Source organism: Podarcis tiliguerta, assembly GCF_965153285.1.
Source record: "Podarcis tiliguerta genome assembly, chromosome: 8".
Classification (NCBI taxonomy): Eukaryota; Metazoa; Chordata; class Lepidosauria; order Squamata; family Lacertidae; genus Podarcis; species Podarcis tiliguerta.
The window spans coordinates 76,937,302-76,952,113 of record NC_139541.1 but is presented as its reverse complement, the minus strand read 5'-3'; the positions used below and the strand labels follow the sequence as shown (position 1 = coordinate 76,952,113).

Here is a 14,812-nt window from a genome sequence, read left to right as displayed (position 1 = left end):
GAAAGAGCGCAGCGAAATACCATGCGGTTATTGTTGTTTCTCAGGCACCTGACACCACAGACGGTGTCAAGTCACCGAACCAGGTTCTTGGGTCAATGCCATCCCTGCTGCAACTAGACGACAGCCACTGATAGCCTCAGCTGAGACAGACAAAAGTCTCAAGAGGAGGGGCTGAAATAATTCGGGTCAGGGGAAAAGGGAAGAGAGACAGATCGAAGGCAGGGAAGGATGAATGTAAGCTAGACCATATCTGCCAGGTCTAGAAATGTATGTATATAATATCAGGTGGAGGTATATAAAATCTCCCTGGGGAAATGGATATCTAAGGAAACAAGCCTCTTTCCTCCTCCCTCTGTCCGACTCTCGGGCCTACCTCCTTCCCCTTAAAATCCCCTTCGCGTTCCCATGGCAACAACCCATGCTCAAGGTTTCCACGGAAACCGTACCCGAGGCTGAAGAAGGCAGAGGAAACAAGCAAAATCCGAGAACTGGGGCAAAGGCAGGGGGAAGGATCCAAAAAAGAGGGGGGGGGGTCAGATTGCACACACCCCTCCCTGGATTTCAAGCAGCCTCCTGAGCTTTATCTGCCTGCTGCGGGTCTCTTCGAAACACCCCCCAAATAAACCCCTGGGGGTGCATTGCGTCAAAAAATACTGTTTTTTGGTGAGGCCTGCTGCCTCAGTGGCTGCATCCTGCAAACAAGCAGCAATGAACAGGCGCTGTGTTAAAGTTGTGAGAAGGGGCAAAGCTCAGGTGAAGCACCTGCTTTTCAGGAAGAAGGTTCCAGGTTCGAACCCTGGCTTCTCCAGGTAGGGAATGCCCCCTTTTCTGAAAACCTGCTGCTGTTTATCAGCAGGCGGTACTGAGCTAATTGGGTCAACAGTCTGCATTCACACCATACGCTTAAAGCACTACGGTACCACTTTAAACAGCCATGGCTTTCCCCCCAAAGAATTCTGGGAGCTGTAGTTTGTTAAAGGTGCTGAGAGTCATCCAGAGACCACTACTCCCCTCAGAGAGCTACAATTCCCAGAGTTCCCGATGGAGGAGCATTGATTGTTAAACCACAGTGGGAATTGTAGCTCCCGGAGGGGTGTCTCCTAACAACTGCAGCTCCCAGAAGTCTTTGGGGGGAAGCCATCACGTGGCATTGTAGCACTTTAAATATACAGTGGTACCTCGGGTTACATATGCTTCAGGTTACACACAGTGGTACCTCGCAAGACGAATGCCTCGGAAGACGAAAAACTCGCAAGATGAAAGAGTTTTTCGTTTTCTGAGTTGCTTTGCAAGACGGATTTCCCTATGGGCTTGCTTCGCAAGGCGAAACATCTTGCGCCTTTTTTTAAAAACCGCCAATGCATTCCTATGGGAAACCATCAATGCACAGTGGTGCTTCGCAAGACAAAAAAATTCACAAGATGAAAAACTTGCAGAACGAATTAATTTCATCTTGCGAGGCACCACTGTACTCCGCTAACCCAGAAATATTACCTCGGGTTAAGAACTTTGCTTCAGGGTGAGAACAGAAATCGTGCTCTGGTGGCACGGCGGCAGCAGGAGGCCCCATTAGCTGAAGTGGTGCCTCAGGTTAAGAACAGTTTTAGGTTAAGAACGGACCTCCAGAACGAATTAAGTACTTAACCCGAGGTACCACTGTATGGTGCAAATGTGGTCCAACACCATATCCAGGGCAATTCCCATGTTTCAAATCCTTTTCTGAAGCTCTCTCTTCTCGAGGGCTCCCATTTCTGCACCCCAAACCTAGAGCCTTTTTGTCCTCTGTGTGTGGTCAAGTGGTCAGTTTTCCTTCTCCCTGCCCCAGCCTCTGGCAGATCCCTTCTGCAATGCCAGCTCCAGGATTTGGAGGGCATTAGTGACTGCATCTCCATCTTAACTGATGTCCCCGTGGCCCATGTTATACCCTTGTCCTCTGCCTCAGGACCCAATCTGCCCAAACACCCAGAGGGATGCCAAACGCAAGCAGAGAACTGGCTGGCCGACTCTGGGTAGTCACATCAGGCAGTTAAGGACACTCTGGGGGGGTGACAGCAGCCCCCCCCTTGCAGGGGTGTAGTGGTTACCAGTGGTGACTAGTGCCCCTTGGGACTGGTATTTTTTAACCTAGGTTAACCAACCTCTTGGGACACGGGTGGCGCCGTGGGTTAAACCACAGAGCCTAGAGCTTGCCGATCAGAAGGTCGGTGGTTCGAATCCCTACAACAGGGTGAGCTCCCGTTGCTCGGTCCCTGCTCCTGCCAACCTAGCAGTTCGAAAGCACGTCAAAGTGCAAGTAGATAAATAGGTACCGCTCCAGTGGGAAGGTAAACGGCATTTCCGTGTGCTGCTCTGGTTCCCCAGAAGCGGCTTAGTCATGCTGGCCACATGGCCTAGAAGCTGTACGCCGGCTCCCTTGGCCAATAAAGCGAGATGAGCACCGCAACCCCAGAGTCGGTCACAACTGGACCTAATGGTCAGGGTCCCTTTGCCTTTACCTAACCAACCTCTTGTACATGCAACTTCAGATTGGTCTGTTAGATGTGGGCTAGGGAAGATGACAGATTCATAGAATCACACTGTAAGAGTCTTGCTCTCTGCCGACTGACCTAATCCTCGTTTTTAAAGCATATTTCATTTACGGAAGACACATCCGCCCCATCGATTTAAATCAGGCATAGGCAAACTCGGCCCTCCAGATGTTTTGAGACTACAATTCCCATCATCCCTGACCACTGGTCCTGTTAGCTAGATTTGATGGGAGTTGTAGTCCCAAAACATCAGGAGGGCTGAGTTTGCCTATACCTGATTTAAAGCATATTCAGCACACATTTAAAACCCAAGTTGTCCCCCCAAAGAACCTTGGGAAGCGTAGTTTCTCTCCTCACAGAGCTACAACTCCCAGCACATTTTCAAACTACAGTACCCAGGATTCTTTGGGGGTGGCTCTGCACAAAGCGATTGTTGTAATGTGTTAATAGTGGTTGTATATATAAAAAAAGAGGCGCTAGTTATTCTGGTGGCCAAACACACAAAAATAGAAAATTCCTGCCATCATTGGCTACTATGAGTCACAATGGCCATATGTTATCTCTAATATCAGAAAACAACAACTGGGCAGGGTTATTGTGTTCATGTCACACCTGTGGAAAGATGTGTTAGGCCCTTAGTCTGATGCAACACAACTCTTATGCTCTTATATTTCTGTGCTTTAACATCAGATGAATTAACCTGGAATAAATACTGTCCCTCATTCTGCGCTTTCGCATACATTTAAAGCACAAGGCCTTCATCCAAAGAATTGCAGTTTGCTATCCATTCTGAAGGAAACCAGCCCTGAGTGCTCACTGGAAGGACAGTTCCTGAAGCTGAGGCTCCAATACTTTGGCCACCTCATGAGAAGAGAAGACTCCCTGGAAAAGACCCTGATGTTGGGAAAGATGGAGGGCACAAGGAGAAGGGGACAACAGAGGACGAGATGGTGGGACAGTGTTCTCGAAGCTACCAACATGAGCTTGACCAAACTGCAGGAGGCAGTGGAAGACAGGAGTGCCTGGCGTGCTCTGGTCTATGGGGTCACAAAGAGCCGGACACGACTAAACAACAACAACAAAGTGTGGCTCTGTGAGGGGCAAACTACAGTTCCCGGAATTCTTTGTGGGGATGGCACCATGCACTTTAAATATGCTTTAAATGTACAGTGTGACCATCACATGTAAAGTGGATTAGAATTTTCATTCTAATGCAAAATATCCAATTACAGGATTTAACTGTCCTTTACCCAATTTATTAGCAGATGGGCTAAAGTGGGTCAATTAGTTGACATTAAAAACTCAAATATGTGCTTTGGATCAAATAACCCAGGGTATTTGGCGATTGCACCCTAAATCACTGGCTCATTCCCTGCTCCCAGACCCTCCAGTCGCAAAGGAGATATTATGAACCCAATGCTAACTGCCCCTAGTACACCCACCTTCCCTTTCTATGGCCTAAGAAAAAATATGTGGTGGTACCTCCAATGCAGGCAAATTTATTGCGTAGTAAGGTTTATTGAGCTAGCACGCAGTATATAGAGAGATTGGAAGGGCAGAGGGAGTAAAATGAGGCCAAACGACAACGAAGCACAAAAAGTATATATAGTCTGTGGCAATGTTGTATATAGCTATAGAGCAAGTAAAGCGATCGTTTACAACAGCAGTTATGCTGCATTGCTGACTGTAAATACATAGAAAGAATATTTATTGTGGTTTATAACATAGGGAACTGTAGGGTTGCCAAATTTCAAAAAGTAAAAACCAGGACACCCTGAAAGTTGTCATTGTTGTTTTTTAAGGAAACTCCCCAAACTGTTGAGCTTTTTACAGGAAAACCCAAAAGTTGCAGTAAAAACTACAATATTTTTTTTTTTTACGTTTTGGAGCTTTTTAAGGCATTTTCGGCACGATTTAACCCTTTGCTGGTTTTCCAGAACATTTGCCCAATTCCCGAAAAGTAATCCAGGACACCATTTTCAGAGACGGATTGCAGGACATGTCCTGGGAAATCAGGACGGACGGCAGCCCTAGGGAACTGCCTTATACTGAACCAGACCAAATAGTCCATCTGGCTTAGTACTGTCTACACTGACTGGCAGCTGCTCTCCAGGATTTGGAATGGGACCTTACCAGCCATACCTGGAGATGCCAGGGATGAAACAGAGACCTCCTGCATGCTCTACCACTGAGCCACAGTGATGTGTTAGGGTGAGATCTTGGTTTTATACAATACTGTCACAGAAGATGATTCAGTCCCATTTCCCTTCTTCCTGTGTGTGTTCATCTACATGGAAAGTATATTATACACACAAACCCGCCAACTTAAGATAACGCTTTCTGCGTCCGATATTGCAGACTCTGGATCATGTTAGTATGCTAGTCTTTTAAGGTGACATGAGACTCTTTGTTGGGTTTTTTGTGTGTGCAAGAGACCAAGGGCTCATCCTTTGGTGTCACAGGTCCATGTCTGAAAGTCTATTTTAATTTTTTGTCGCAGCACTTTCCTCAGGGTGTTTTACCGCCAAATCAGAGCAAATGGCAACTGGATTTTCTGTGGGTTTCCGTTTGCTCCGATTCAGTGGTAAACCACGGGGTTTCCTGCAGAAAGTCAAGTAAGCTTTATTGGCATCACATAAGAACATTCAGAATACATTTAGTAATAGTAATAGTAATAGTAATTTATTATTTGTACCCCGCCCATCTGGCTAGGCCTCCACAGCCACTCTGGGCGGCTTCCATAGAAACAAAAAATACAGTAAAATATCACAGATTAAAAACTTCCCTGAACAGGGCTGCCTTAAGATGTCTTCTAAATGTCAGGTAGTTATTTATCGCTTTGACATCTGATGGGAGGGCGGGCGCCACTACTGAGAAGGCCCTCTGCCTGGTTCCCTGTAGCTTTGCTTCTCGCAATGAGGGAACTGCCAGAAGGCCCTCGGCGCTGGACCTCAGCGTCCGGGCAGAACGATGGGGGTGGAGACGCTCCTTCAGGTATACTGGGCCAAAGCCGTTTAGGGGTTTAGCCGTTTAAAATAGATAGGCCAGTGCAATCTCGTCACCACCCCAAGGGCACAGTCACCCGCCAAAGGGCAGAAGAGGCGAGCAATCCGCCTCATCTCTGAGGGTTTCCAGCAAGGGCAGGATCCTGTAGCATACTTCAGCGACAAAAAATCAAATAGAGGGACACTCAGGCAGAGAGCTTTAAAGTCCAGACCTGTGCCTAGAAAGAGCAACGCAAAGGGAACTCTAGATGACCCCACGGCTACCCCTCTAAAAGTTGTTTCAGTGCCATAAGGCACTTACAGACAACCTGCTTATTTCACATTTAGCCTGATTTGTTTGCAAGGAGATTAGAGGATTTTGGCTATTCCATGAGTATTCATTGTGATGTGTTTGCTGGGAGGTTAGACGATGTTGCATCAAAGCAAGTGTTATCCCACACTTTCCAGGGCATTCTCCTTTCACTTTCCTTACTGCAAAACCAAAAAAACCACAGCAACAGATCTGTTGGGAAATGAGGTTTTTGTTGCACAAGACCTCCCTATCAACTACAATTTTGCGGTGTGAATTTGTTGGTATGAGATGTGAATCCCACCCCAAAACAGTGACAGCCTGGAAGGACCCATAGTCATGCTCTCCCACACAGCAGAGAGGCAAAAGAGCAAAAGCTTAGGAAACCACTCTATAGTGAGCCAGGGCACTGGTCCATCTAGCTCACTGGTCTTCAACTGGTGGTTTGGGACACATTCATGGGTCATGGCCTGATCCAAGGGGAATTGCAACAGGAGCACTACCACCATACAAATGTATGAGTAGGGTTTATCTTCTTCTCCCGAAGATATCCCACAAGCCAACAGAGGTTTAAGATCTGAGTTTTCCTTCTCCATTTGCCCCTCACTTCCCTCTATAGCATATGAAGAAACTGCTTTCTTGACCGCTGGACCTGTTTTGGCTTCCTCCACTCAATCCAACAGAACCTGTCTTCTCCTGCAGGGCAAGTCCCTAACTCACTGAGGGTTTGAGACCCATCAGCTACCCTCACCTGGTTTAGCCAGCCAGTCGAAGCCGTTCCTGGGGTGTAGCCGCTGTCACATGATGACAGCTTCCAGGAGCCACAGGTGAGAGTCCATTGCAGGGCGAGGACCAAAGGTGGACAAAGTACCCCAGAAGGAGCATGACGTGTCCCCTACCAGGGGTACTAAAGGTAAAGGGACCCCTGACCATTAGGTCCAGTCGTGGCCAACTCTGGGGTTGCGGCGCTCATCTCGCTTTACTGGCCGAGGGAGCCAGCATACAGCTTCTGGGTCATGTGGCCAGCATGACAAAGCCGTTTCTGGTGAACCAGAGCAGCGCACGAAAACGCCGTTTACCTTCCCACTGGAGCGGTACCTATTTATCTACTTGCACTTTGACGTGCTTTCGAACTGCTAGGATGTCAGGAGCAGGGACCGAGCAACGGGAGCTCACCCCGTGGTGGGGATTCGAACTGCTGACCTTCTGATCAGCAAGTCCTAGGCTCTGTGGTTTAACCCACAGCGCCACCCGTGTCCCTACCAGGGGTAGCACCCCTCCCCTAACCCCACCCCCACCAAATGTCTGGTAAAAGAGTAAGCAGTGGGACCCCAAAAGCACATTTCAGTTAAAAGTGGGTTTTGGGTCTGAAAAGGTTGAAGGCTACTGATCTGGGCTTCAGACAGTGGCTGTTCCCATCCCTAGATGGAAATGTCGAGGACTGAACCTCCTACATGCAAAGCAATTGCTCTGCCACTGAGCCAAGACCCTCCCCACTGATATCAGATTAGTTCTTCCAGAATAACTAGCTCTCCTAGTTATTGACACACCAGGCCTGCTCCTGGTTTTTTTATCCCACATCTATGTATGCATTGAACGGGCGATAGAAACAGCCACCACCTGGCTTCTATCTGCTCCACTCCAACAGCCAAGGCTGCTGACCGTGTGCTAAACGACAAGTGACCTATTGCATGGCCTTGAGCCTGCACCCTATGAGGCAGGCCTGGCGGAGGAAGCTCCAGGGTGCAAAAGTTAGAGCACCGTAAAATGGATCCAAACACTTAAAAAAAAAAGCAAGCAGGCTGGCCTTTCTTGGTAGAGAACAAAGCCCCGGTTTGTCATGGGGGGGGGGTGTGAAGGAAGGCATCTGGAACGTCGTATCCCCCCCCCCAAATAACCCACCACCCCAAATTCCAGCTACATCCTGGAATAACCTCCCTATCCAGCGGCTTCTCCAAGGCGTCAAGGCAGAAGAGGGAGCTGCCTTAGCAACCATCTCGCCCCGTCCAAAGCCCAATAAATCTTCTGGGGTTGGGGGGTTGGAGGGGGGCATTATCTGATCCCTCTTGGGCTCCCCCAGGGGGGAAAAGGCCATTGCAAATTTCCTAAATGAATGGGGGGGGTCTTTTTTTTTGAAGGTAGAAGGCTCCAGTGCTGGCAGAAGGGGGGTGGGGGAGAGAGGTCACATTTGAGAGCGCGCAGCAATGCCCCGCCAGCGCTACCGCAGCAAGCGCATCAGAAGCGAGCGCGCAGGGGCTTTGGGGAGGAAGGAAGCGGGGATGGGCGCAAGGGAGCCCCGGGAGGCCTGCGCCGCGTGGGCCCCCGAGTGGGGCGGCCCGGCTCGGTTCTGCAAGCGCCGATAGAAGGCAGAGCACCTCCTTCTTCCCGCCCCCACCCCAAATCTCCCCAGATGCGCACTCACCTCCTTGGTGCTGATGTTACCTTTCACGTACTTGCTCCAGCAGGTCTGGGGCGCCTGGAGCAGGAGCAGCAGGAGGAGGTGGAAGGAGACGGCGAGGAGTCTCGCAGCCCCGGGCAGCTCCATCCTCAAGCCCATGGCCGGCTTCAGCAGCCGGGCTCGGCTCCCTGCGCGCTCCCGCTTAAAGAGACACGAGCTCAACGCCTCCCCCTAACCCCTCCAAAAAATGCACACCCCACAACACAGCAGCAGCCACCTTCTTCTTCCTCCTGCACTCCCAAATCCTGTGCATCGGGGCTGTGTCTCCTCCTTGCAAGAGATGGAGGCGCTGTGCAGAGAATGGATTAAAAAAAAAAAATCGCAAAAACCACACCGCTATTTATTTTTGGGCGCGGATTGTGTGTGTTGGTGTTATGAAGACGCACGACTTCCTGCGACCAATTTCGTCTGCACGGAGAGAAATATCACAGGGCTCAAGCAGACTGGGCGGTGCCGTCACGGATCTGTTTGGGGGTGAAAAGCTCGCAGAAACCGGCTTGGAGGCGTCCTTCGCGTCCTCACGTTTCCCCAGTAGCTTCTCAGTTTTTAAGACTGCGTATGTATGCTACTCGGGGCAGGGACCTGTCAGTTCCCAGACTGCCTTGTTTTGTAACGTTCCAAGCACCGGAGATGCCAATATAAAATATTGGGGGGGGGCGGGGGACCCAGGTAAGCCCTGCCCCGCATAATCAATCACAATCTGTGTCACGCACACACCATTTGAATGGCAATGTCCCCTCAATTCGCATGGAGACCGGCCCGTTATGTATTTTAGGAGGGTGTCAAAGGGACCTCGGGCCCCTAGGAGATTTTTTGTTTGTTTGTTTATATGTGTCAAGTTTGCTACCTGCACCCTTTCATTGAAAAGAGAGAGATGCTGGAGGGGCTCAGAAAATATTTTTAAATGACCCCCCCACACACACACACACATTCCTGCAAAAGGCCCTTGAGTGTCCTACATGGAGTAGCCTTTGATTTCACAGGAGGCATTGTAGCAGAATGATTTCCATCATTGATGGCCACAGGCCAAGGTAGAAATAAACACAGGAACCAGCAAATAACATAGATCTCTCTCTCTCCTTCCACTTTACCTGCAGCTCTTACTATTCTGTCACACCCTAGATTAGAGAAAGGGTGCAAATTTTTCCCCCAGACTGTGGGCTGCATTTCCTTCTGGGGAACATCCACTGCCATCCACGTTTCCGAGCACAATTCAAAATGTTGACCTTTAAAGCCCTAAACGGCCTCGGCCCAGTATACCTGAAGCCACTCTGGCCGGCTTCCAACAAAGATTAAAAATACATTAAAATGTCACACATTAAAAACTTCCCTGAACAGAGCTGCTTTCAGATGTCTTCTAAATGTCAGGTAGTTGTTTATCTCTGTGACATCTGATGGGAGGGTGTTCCACAGGGTGGGTGCCACTACCAAGAAGGCCCTCTGCCTGGTTCCCTGTAGCTTCGCTTCTCGCAGTGAGGGAACTGCCAGAAGGCCCTCGGCGCTGGACGTCAGCGTCTGGGCAGAACGATGGGGGTGGAGACGCTCCTTCAGGTATACTGGGCCGAGGCCATTTAGGTTTTGAAAGGTCAACACCAACACTTTGAATTGGGCTCGGAAACGTACAGGCAGGAAGCCCAGGAACAGGACCTTATCGCAACAGCACCTTCCTCTCCTGTGGCTCCCACCAACTGGCATTCAGAAGCAGCATTGCCTCTGCTTGCGGCTGTGCAGAGAAGTGTTTGAAAGGTTCTGTGGCCGAAGCAATCGGGAGAAGCTAGAACGGCCCAGACACTTTGCTCAAGCCACTTGGCAAATCCACACCGTGATCATCTCCCTCCCAGAAACCAATGTCCCCACTGTGGAAGGACGTGTGGATCCAGAACTGGCCTCCACAATCACTGACAGACTCATTGTTAAAACCGTGTTTATGGAAGACAATCTTACTCAGTTACGAGGGATCGCCAAAGAAGAAGAGGAAGAGATTGCAATGCATGCAACAATGTAACCATTCTACCTTTATTATTATTATTTATTACCTTTATTTATTTATTTATTTATTATTATTATTATTATTATTACTTACAGGTAGGTAGCCGTGTTGGTCTGCCGTAGTCGAAACAAAACAAAATAAAATAAATAAAATAAAAAAAATTCCTTCCAGTAGCACCTTAGAGACCAACCAAGTTAGTTATTGGTATACCAATTATTATTATTATTATTATTATTATTATTATTATTGCATTAAAATGGTTGTTGCTGTTCACATGGGCGTTATGAAAACTAGTCCTGGAAGAATCTGTCTTCTGACAACTGTTCAGGAAGCAAAAATAGCACCTGGACAGTACTTTCTCTGGTCTGCTGGTAACCTTAGCCCACATGAAAGCCCACTCACCCATGCGCACATACCACATCACTTTCCAAAACTCGCCACATCCTCGAATCGTCACATTCTCATATCAGCTGATGGAGTCTCAGGAAACCCAGAGATATCCACTTCCCCAGCTCACTAAGAAGAGTGGATTCCCCGCCCCCAATCTGATGATGTAATTTATTTTTCTTATTTCATAAAATTTATAGGCCGCTTGATTGTAGAGGAAACCTCAGAATAGAATAGAATAGAATAGAATAGAATAGAATAGAATAGAATAGAATCATAGAGTTGGAAGAGACCACAAGGGCCATCGAGTCCAACCCCCTGCCAAGCAGGAAACACCATCAGAGCACTCCTGACATATGGTTGTCAAGCCTCTGCTTAAAGACCTCCAAAGAAGGAGACTCCACCACACCTCTTGGCAGCAAATTCCACTATCGAACAGCTCTTACTGTCAGGAAGTTCTTCCTAATGTTTAGGTGGAATCTTCTTTCTTGTAGTTTGGATCCATTGCTCCGTGTCCGCTTCTCTGGAGCAGCAGAAAACAACCTTTCTCCCTCCTCTATGTGACATCCTTTTATATATTTGAACATGGCTATCATATCACCCCTTAACCTCCTCTTCTCCAGGCTAAACATGCCCAGCTCCCTTAGCCGTTCCTCATAAGGCATCGTTTCCAGGCCTTTGACCATTTTGGTTGCCCTCCTCTGGACACGTTCCAGTTTGTCAGTGTCCTTCTTGAACTGTGGTGCCCAGAACTGGACACAGTACTCCAGGTGAGGTCAGACCAGAGCAGAATACAGTAGCAGTATTACTTCCCTTGATCTAGATGCTATACTCCTATTGATGCAGCCCAAAGCTAGCTGAACCTCTTGCACCCACTTAGCTGTTGACGCATGGGAGAAAGCAGCGCACTGTGACCTACGAGAAAGGGTCCCATGAATTGTTTTTACGGAGGATTCAGAGGCAGGTGTCGACAGCTTGATATGCGGAGCACACTGTGCGTTGTACCGCCATCTTTTTTTAAAAAAAACGGCAAAGTTATTGGGAAATCAATGTGCATCCTAAGCAAACAATTTTTCTTTTCTATTACTGTGCATTTGCAGGACCGAAAGCGATTAATAAATGGCAGTGGCAGGAGCTTGCAGGGTTGGCGTAAGGGCAAGGGGTTATTGCAAGGCTCGCTCCTCGCAGAGGCGTTTCTCAAGATGAAGCCAGAGCTTTTCAGTAGCGTTAAGAGCATTTGTGCTGCTGTTCATTGATCATGGAAGAGGGACCAGGAGGAAAATGAGTGCACAATGCTTGCCTATTGACGTCAAACGGACACCTTCGCTGTATTCCTTCTAAAGCCATTTTGGTTTAGGCTAGCGCAACCAGATATACAAAATGTTGCCGTGTGTTTCAATCTGCTCTTTAGCTTATTGTCAATTTTAGCAATTTTTAAATGTTTTAAATAGTTGTTGTTTTTAACTGATAACTTAATCGTTTTAATCTTTTTGCCACCACTTGGAGGGTCGTTTTGTCACAATCAACCAATATATTGATTTATGAAATCAGTCACTGCATACATAAGAAATCTTAACCTGTTTTAGTATTTGAACTTTTGTGTGTTTTAAAGTAGGGTTGCGATTTTTCTTTTCTTGATTCTATTTACAGTGGTACCTCGGGTTAAGTACTTAATTCGTTCCGGAGGTCCGTACTTAACCTGAAACTGTTCTTAACCTGAAGCACCACTTTAGCTAATGGGGCCTCCTGCTGCTGCCACGCCGCCGGAGCACGATTTCTGTTCTCATCCTGAAGCAAAGTTCTTAACCTGAAGCACGATTTCTGGGTTAGCGGAGTCTGTAACCTGAAGTGTATGTAACCTGAAGCGTATGTAACCCAAGGTACCACTGTATTGTCTTTATCTTTCTGAAAACTGCTTGAGGTTTGTTTGTTTGTTTGTTTTACAAGGAGAAAGGGATGACAGAGGACGAGATGGTTGGATAGTGTTCTCGAAGCTACCAGCATGAGTTTGACCAAACTGCGGGAAGCAGTGGAAGACAGGAGTGCCTGGTGCTCTGGTCCATGGGGTCACGAAGAGTTGGATACGACTAAAAAACATGTATAAATTTGGTGAAATAAATAAAAAATAAATGTGTAACAGGTACAAAAACAGGAGCGCCTTAAAGCTATTCACAAGGATGCAACAAAACATCACCTGCCCACGGATGAAGGTGAAGAAGAGGAAGTACAAGCCAAAAAGATGTTTTAATATGGTTTGGGCAGTTTGTTTTAAGTATGGAAAATGAGCTCACCCTAGCCTTATATAACCTGTGTCCCTGCTGTCCCTGGCATTGCCTGTAATAAACACACACACACACACACACACACACACACACACACAGGTCTGATTGCCTCCCCCTCCTGTTTCCCAAACTGCACATTAGCACCTTTCCAGCTGTTCTGCATTCTGTGTCCAACAGCACACTAAAATAAAAACCTTGTCGGAGAGAGATGAAGGTGGCAGACTGTGCCATTGATGCTCGCAGCGGGCATGCTTAATTTGTTAATGCTTGCTACCATGCCGAGACAAACAAGCTTTGCAGGCGTATCTGCGATGCCTCAGAACCCTGTTCAATGTTCACATCTACTCAGAAGAAAGTTCCCTTGAGCTCCTTGGAACTCTGATAATCTCCTTGAACTCGGATAATGCTTCTTGTTCGCCTGGATGGAGAGTATAAAAATATAAACATGGAATGTATGCAGTACAGTGTTATGTACTGAAGTTCTCACCCTGGCCACCAGGAGTATTGTGAATAAAAAGGGGGGGGGGGATACAAAATAGAAACAGTTAAAAACAAATCAGTCTTTCCATATCTTATCTTTCATTTACTTGTTTCCCTGACCTCCCCACACCTCCCTTTCTTGCATTCCAGTTCAATTGGTTAATTCAGCAAATCCTTTCCCTCTTTAATTTTATCTTATCTTTTATCTTAATGTATTATAACTTTGAATTATCACCTGTTAACAATCCCTTTTTTCATATTCCTTAACATTGCTGCTAAAAAATCCCACTTAACTTCAATCCAGCATCATTCTAACATTCATTAATTTTACAGTGTTTCTGTAAATAGTCTTTAAATTTCTTCCAATCTTCTTCCACTGACTCTTCTCCCTGGTCTTGGATTCTGCCGGTCATTTCCGCCAATTCCATATAGTCCATCACCTTCATCTGCCATTCTTCCAGAGTGGGTAATTCTTGTGTCTTCCAATACTTCGCGATAAGTATTCTTGCTGCCGTTGTAGCATACATAAAGAAAGTTCTACACCAGGAGTATTGTGTATGTAGTTTTCACTCAGGTCCACGTCAGTTATTTTAGGTGGGAAACCCTGGGTTGTTGTTGCTACATTGTCGACAGCCGGCTGCCTATAAAAGCAGGCCGGCTGAGCTGTTTGCTGTTCAGTTCTGTCCAGCTTACAAATAAAGAGCTGCTTTGGAGAAATCGCTGTGTTGTCTGCTATGTTCGCCCACAACTTAACATACAGTGCCAGATTTACCTAGGATAAGCTAAACATGCTATAGCTTAGGACCCCACTTTCTCCCCCCCCCCAATGTAAAGGGGGGGAGACTGGATGTACAATTCCAAAATCTAAGATAAACAAACAAATAAAATAGAACCTATATACAGTACCAGTGTTGTGTTGTGTAGGCTCCTATGGTGTAAGTAATGGGCCCCGCCTGCTAGCCTGCTCCCTAAAATATCACTGGTTTGCTCATTTCTATATATAGGGTCCTACATTCTGCATGGACTAGTTGCATGGCAACATGTGCAAATGGGACACGGGTGGCACTGTGGGTTAAACCACAGAGCCTAGGACTTGCCGATCAGAAGGTCGGCAGTTTGAATCCCCGAGACGGGGTGAGCTCCCGTTGCTCTGTCCCTGCTCCTGCCAACCTAGCAGTTCGAAAGCATGTCAAAGTGCAAGTAGATAAATAGGTACCACTGCGAGGGGGAGGTAAACGGCGTTCCATGCGCTGCTCTGGTTCACCAGAAGGGGCTTAGTCATGCTGGCCACATGACCCGGAAGCTGTACACTAGGCCAATAAAGCGAGATGAGCGCCACAACCCCAGAGTTGTCCGCGAATGGACGTAATGGTCAGGGGTCCCTTTACCATTA

General features: G+C 47.4%; 1 protein-coding gene across 1 annotated transcript in view; it reads right to left on the bottom strand.

Moving 5' to 3' along the window:
• The window catches only part of TMEM145 (transmembrane protein 145), a 39,546-nt gene extending 30,819 nt beyond the window's left edge, over positions 1-8,727 (bottom strand). Inside the window, exon 1 of the mRNA XM_083455413.1 lies at positions 8,245-8,727. Coding sequence (XP_083311539.1) covers positions 8,245-8,379 — 135 coding nt within the window. The 5' untranslated portion in view covers positions 8,380-8,727. The remainder of the gene's footprint in view (positions 1-8,244) is intronic.
• Positions 8,728-14,812: the final 6,085 nt, after the last annotated feature.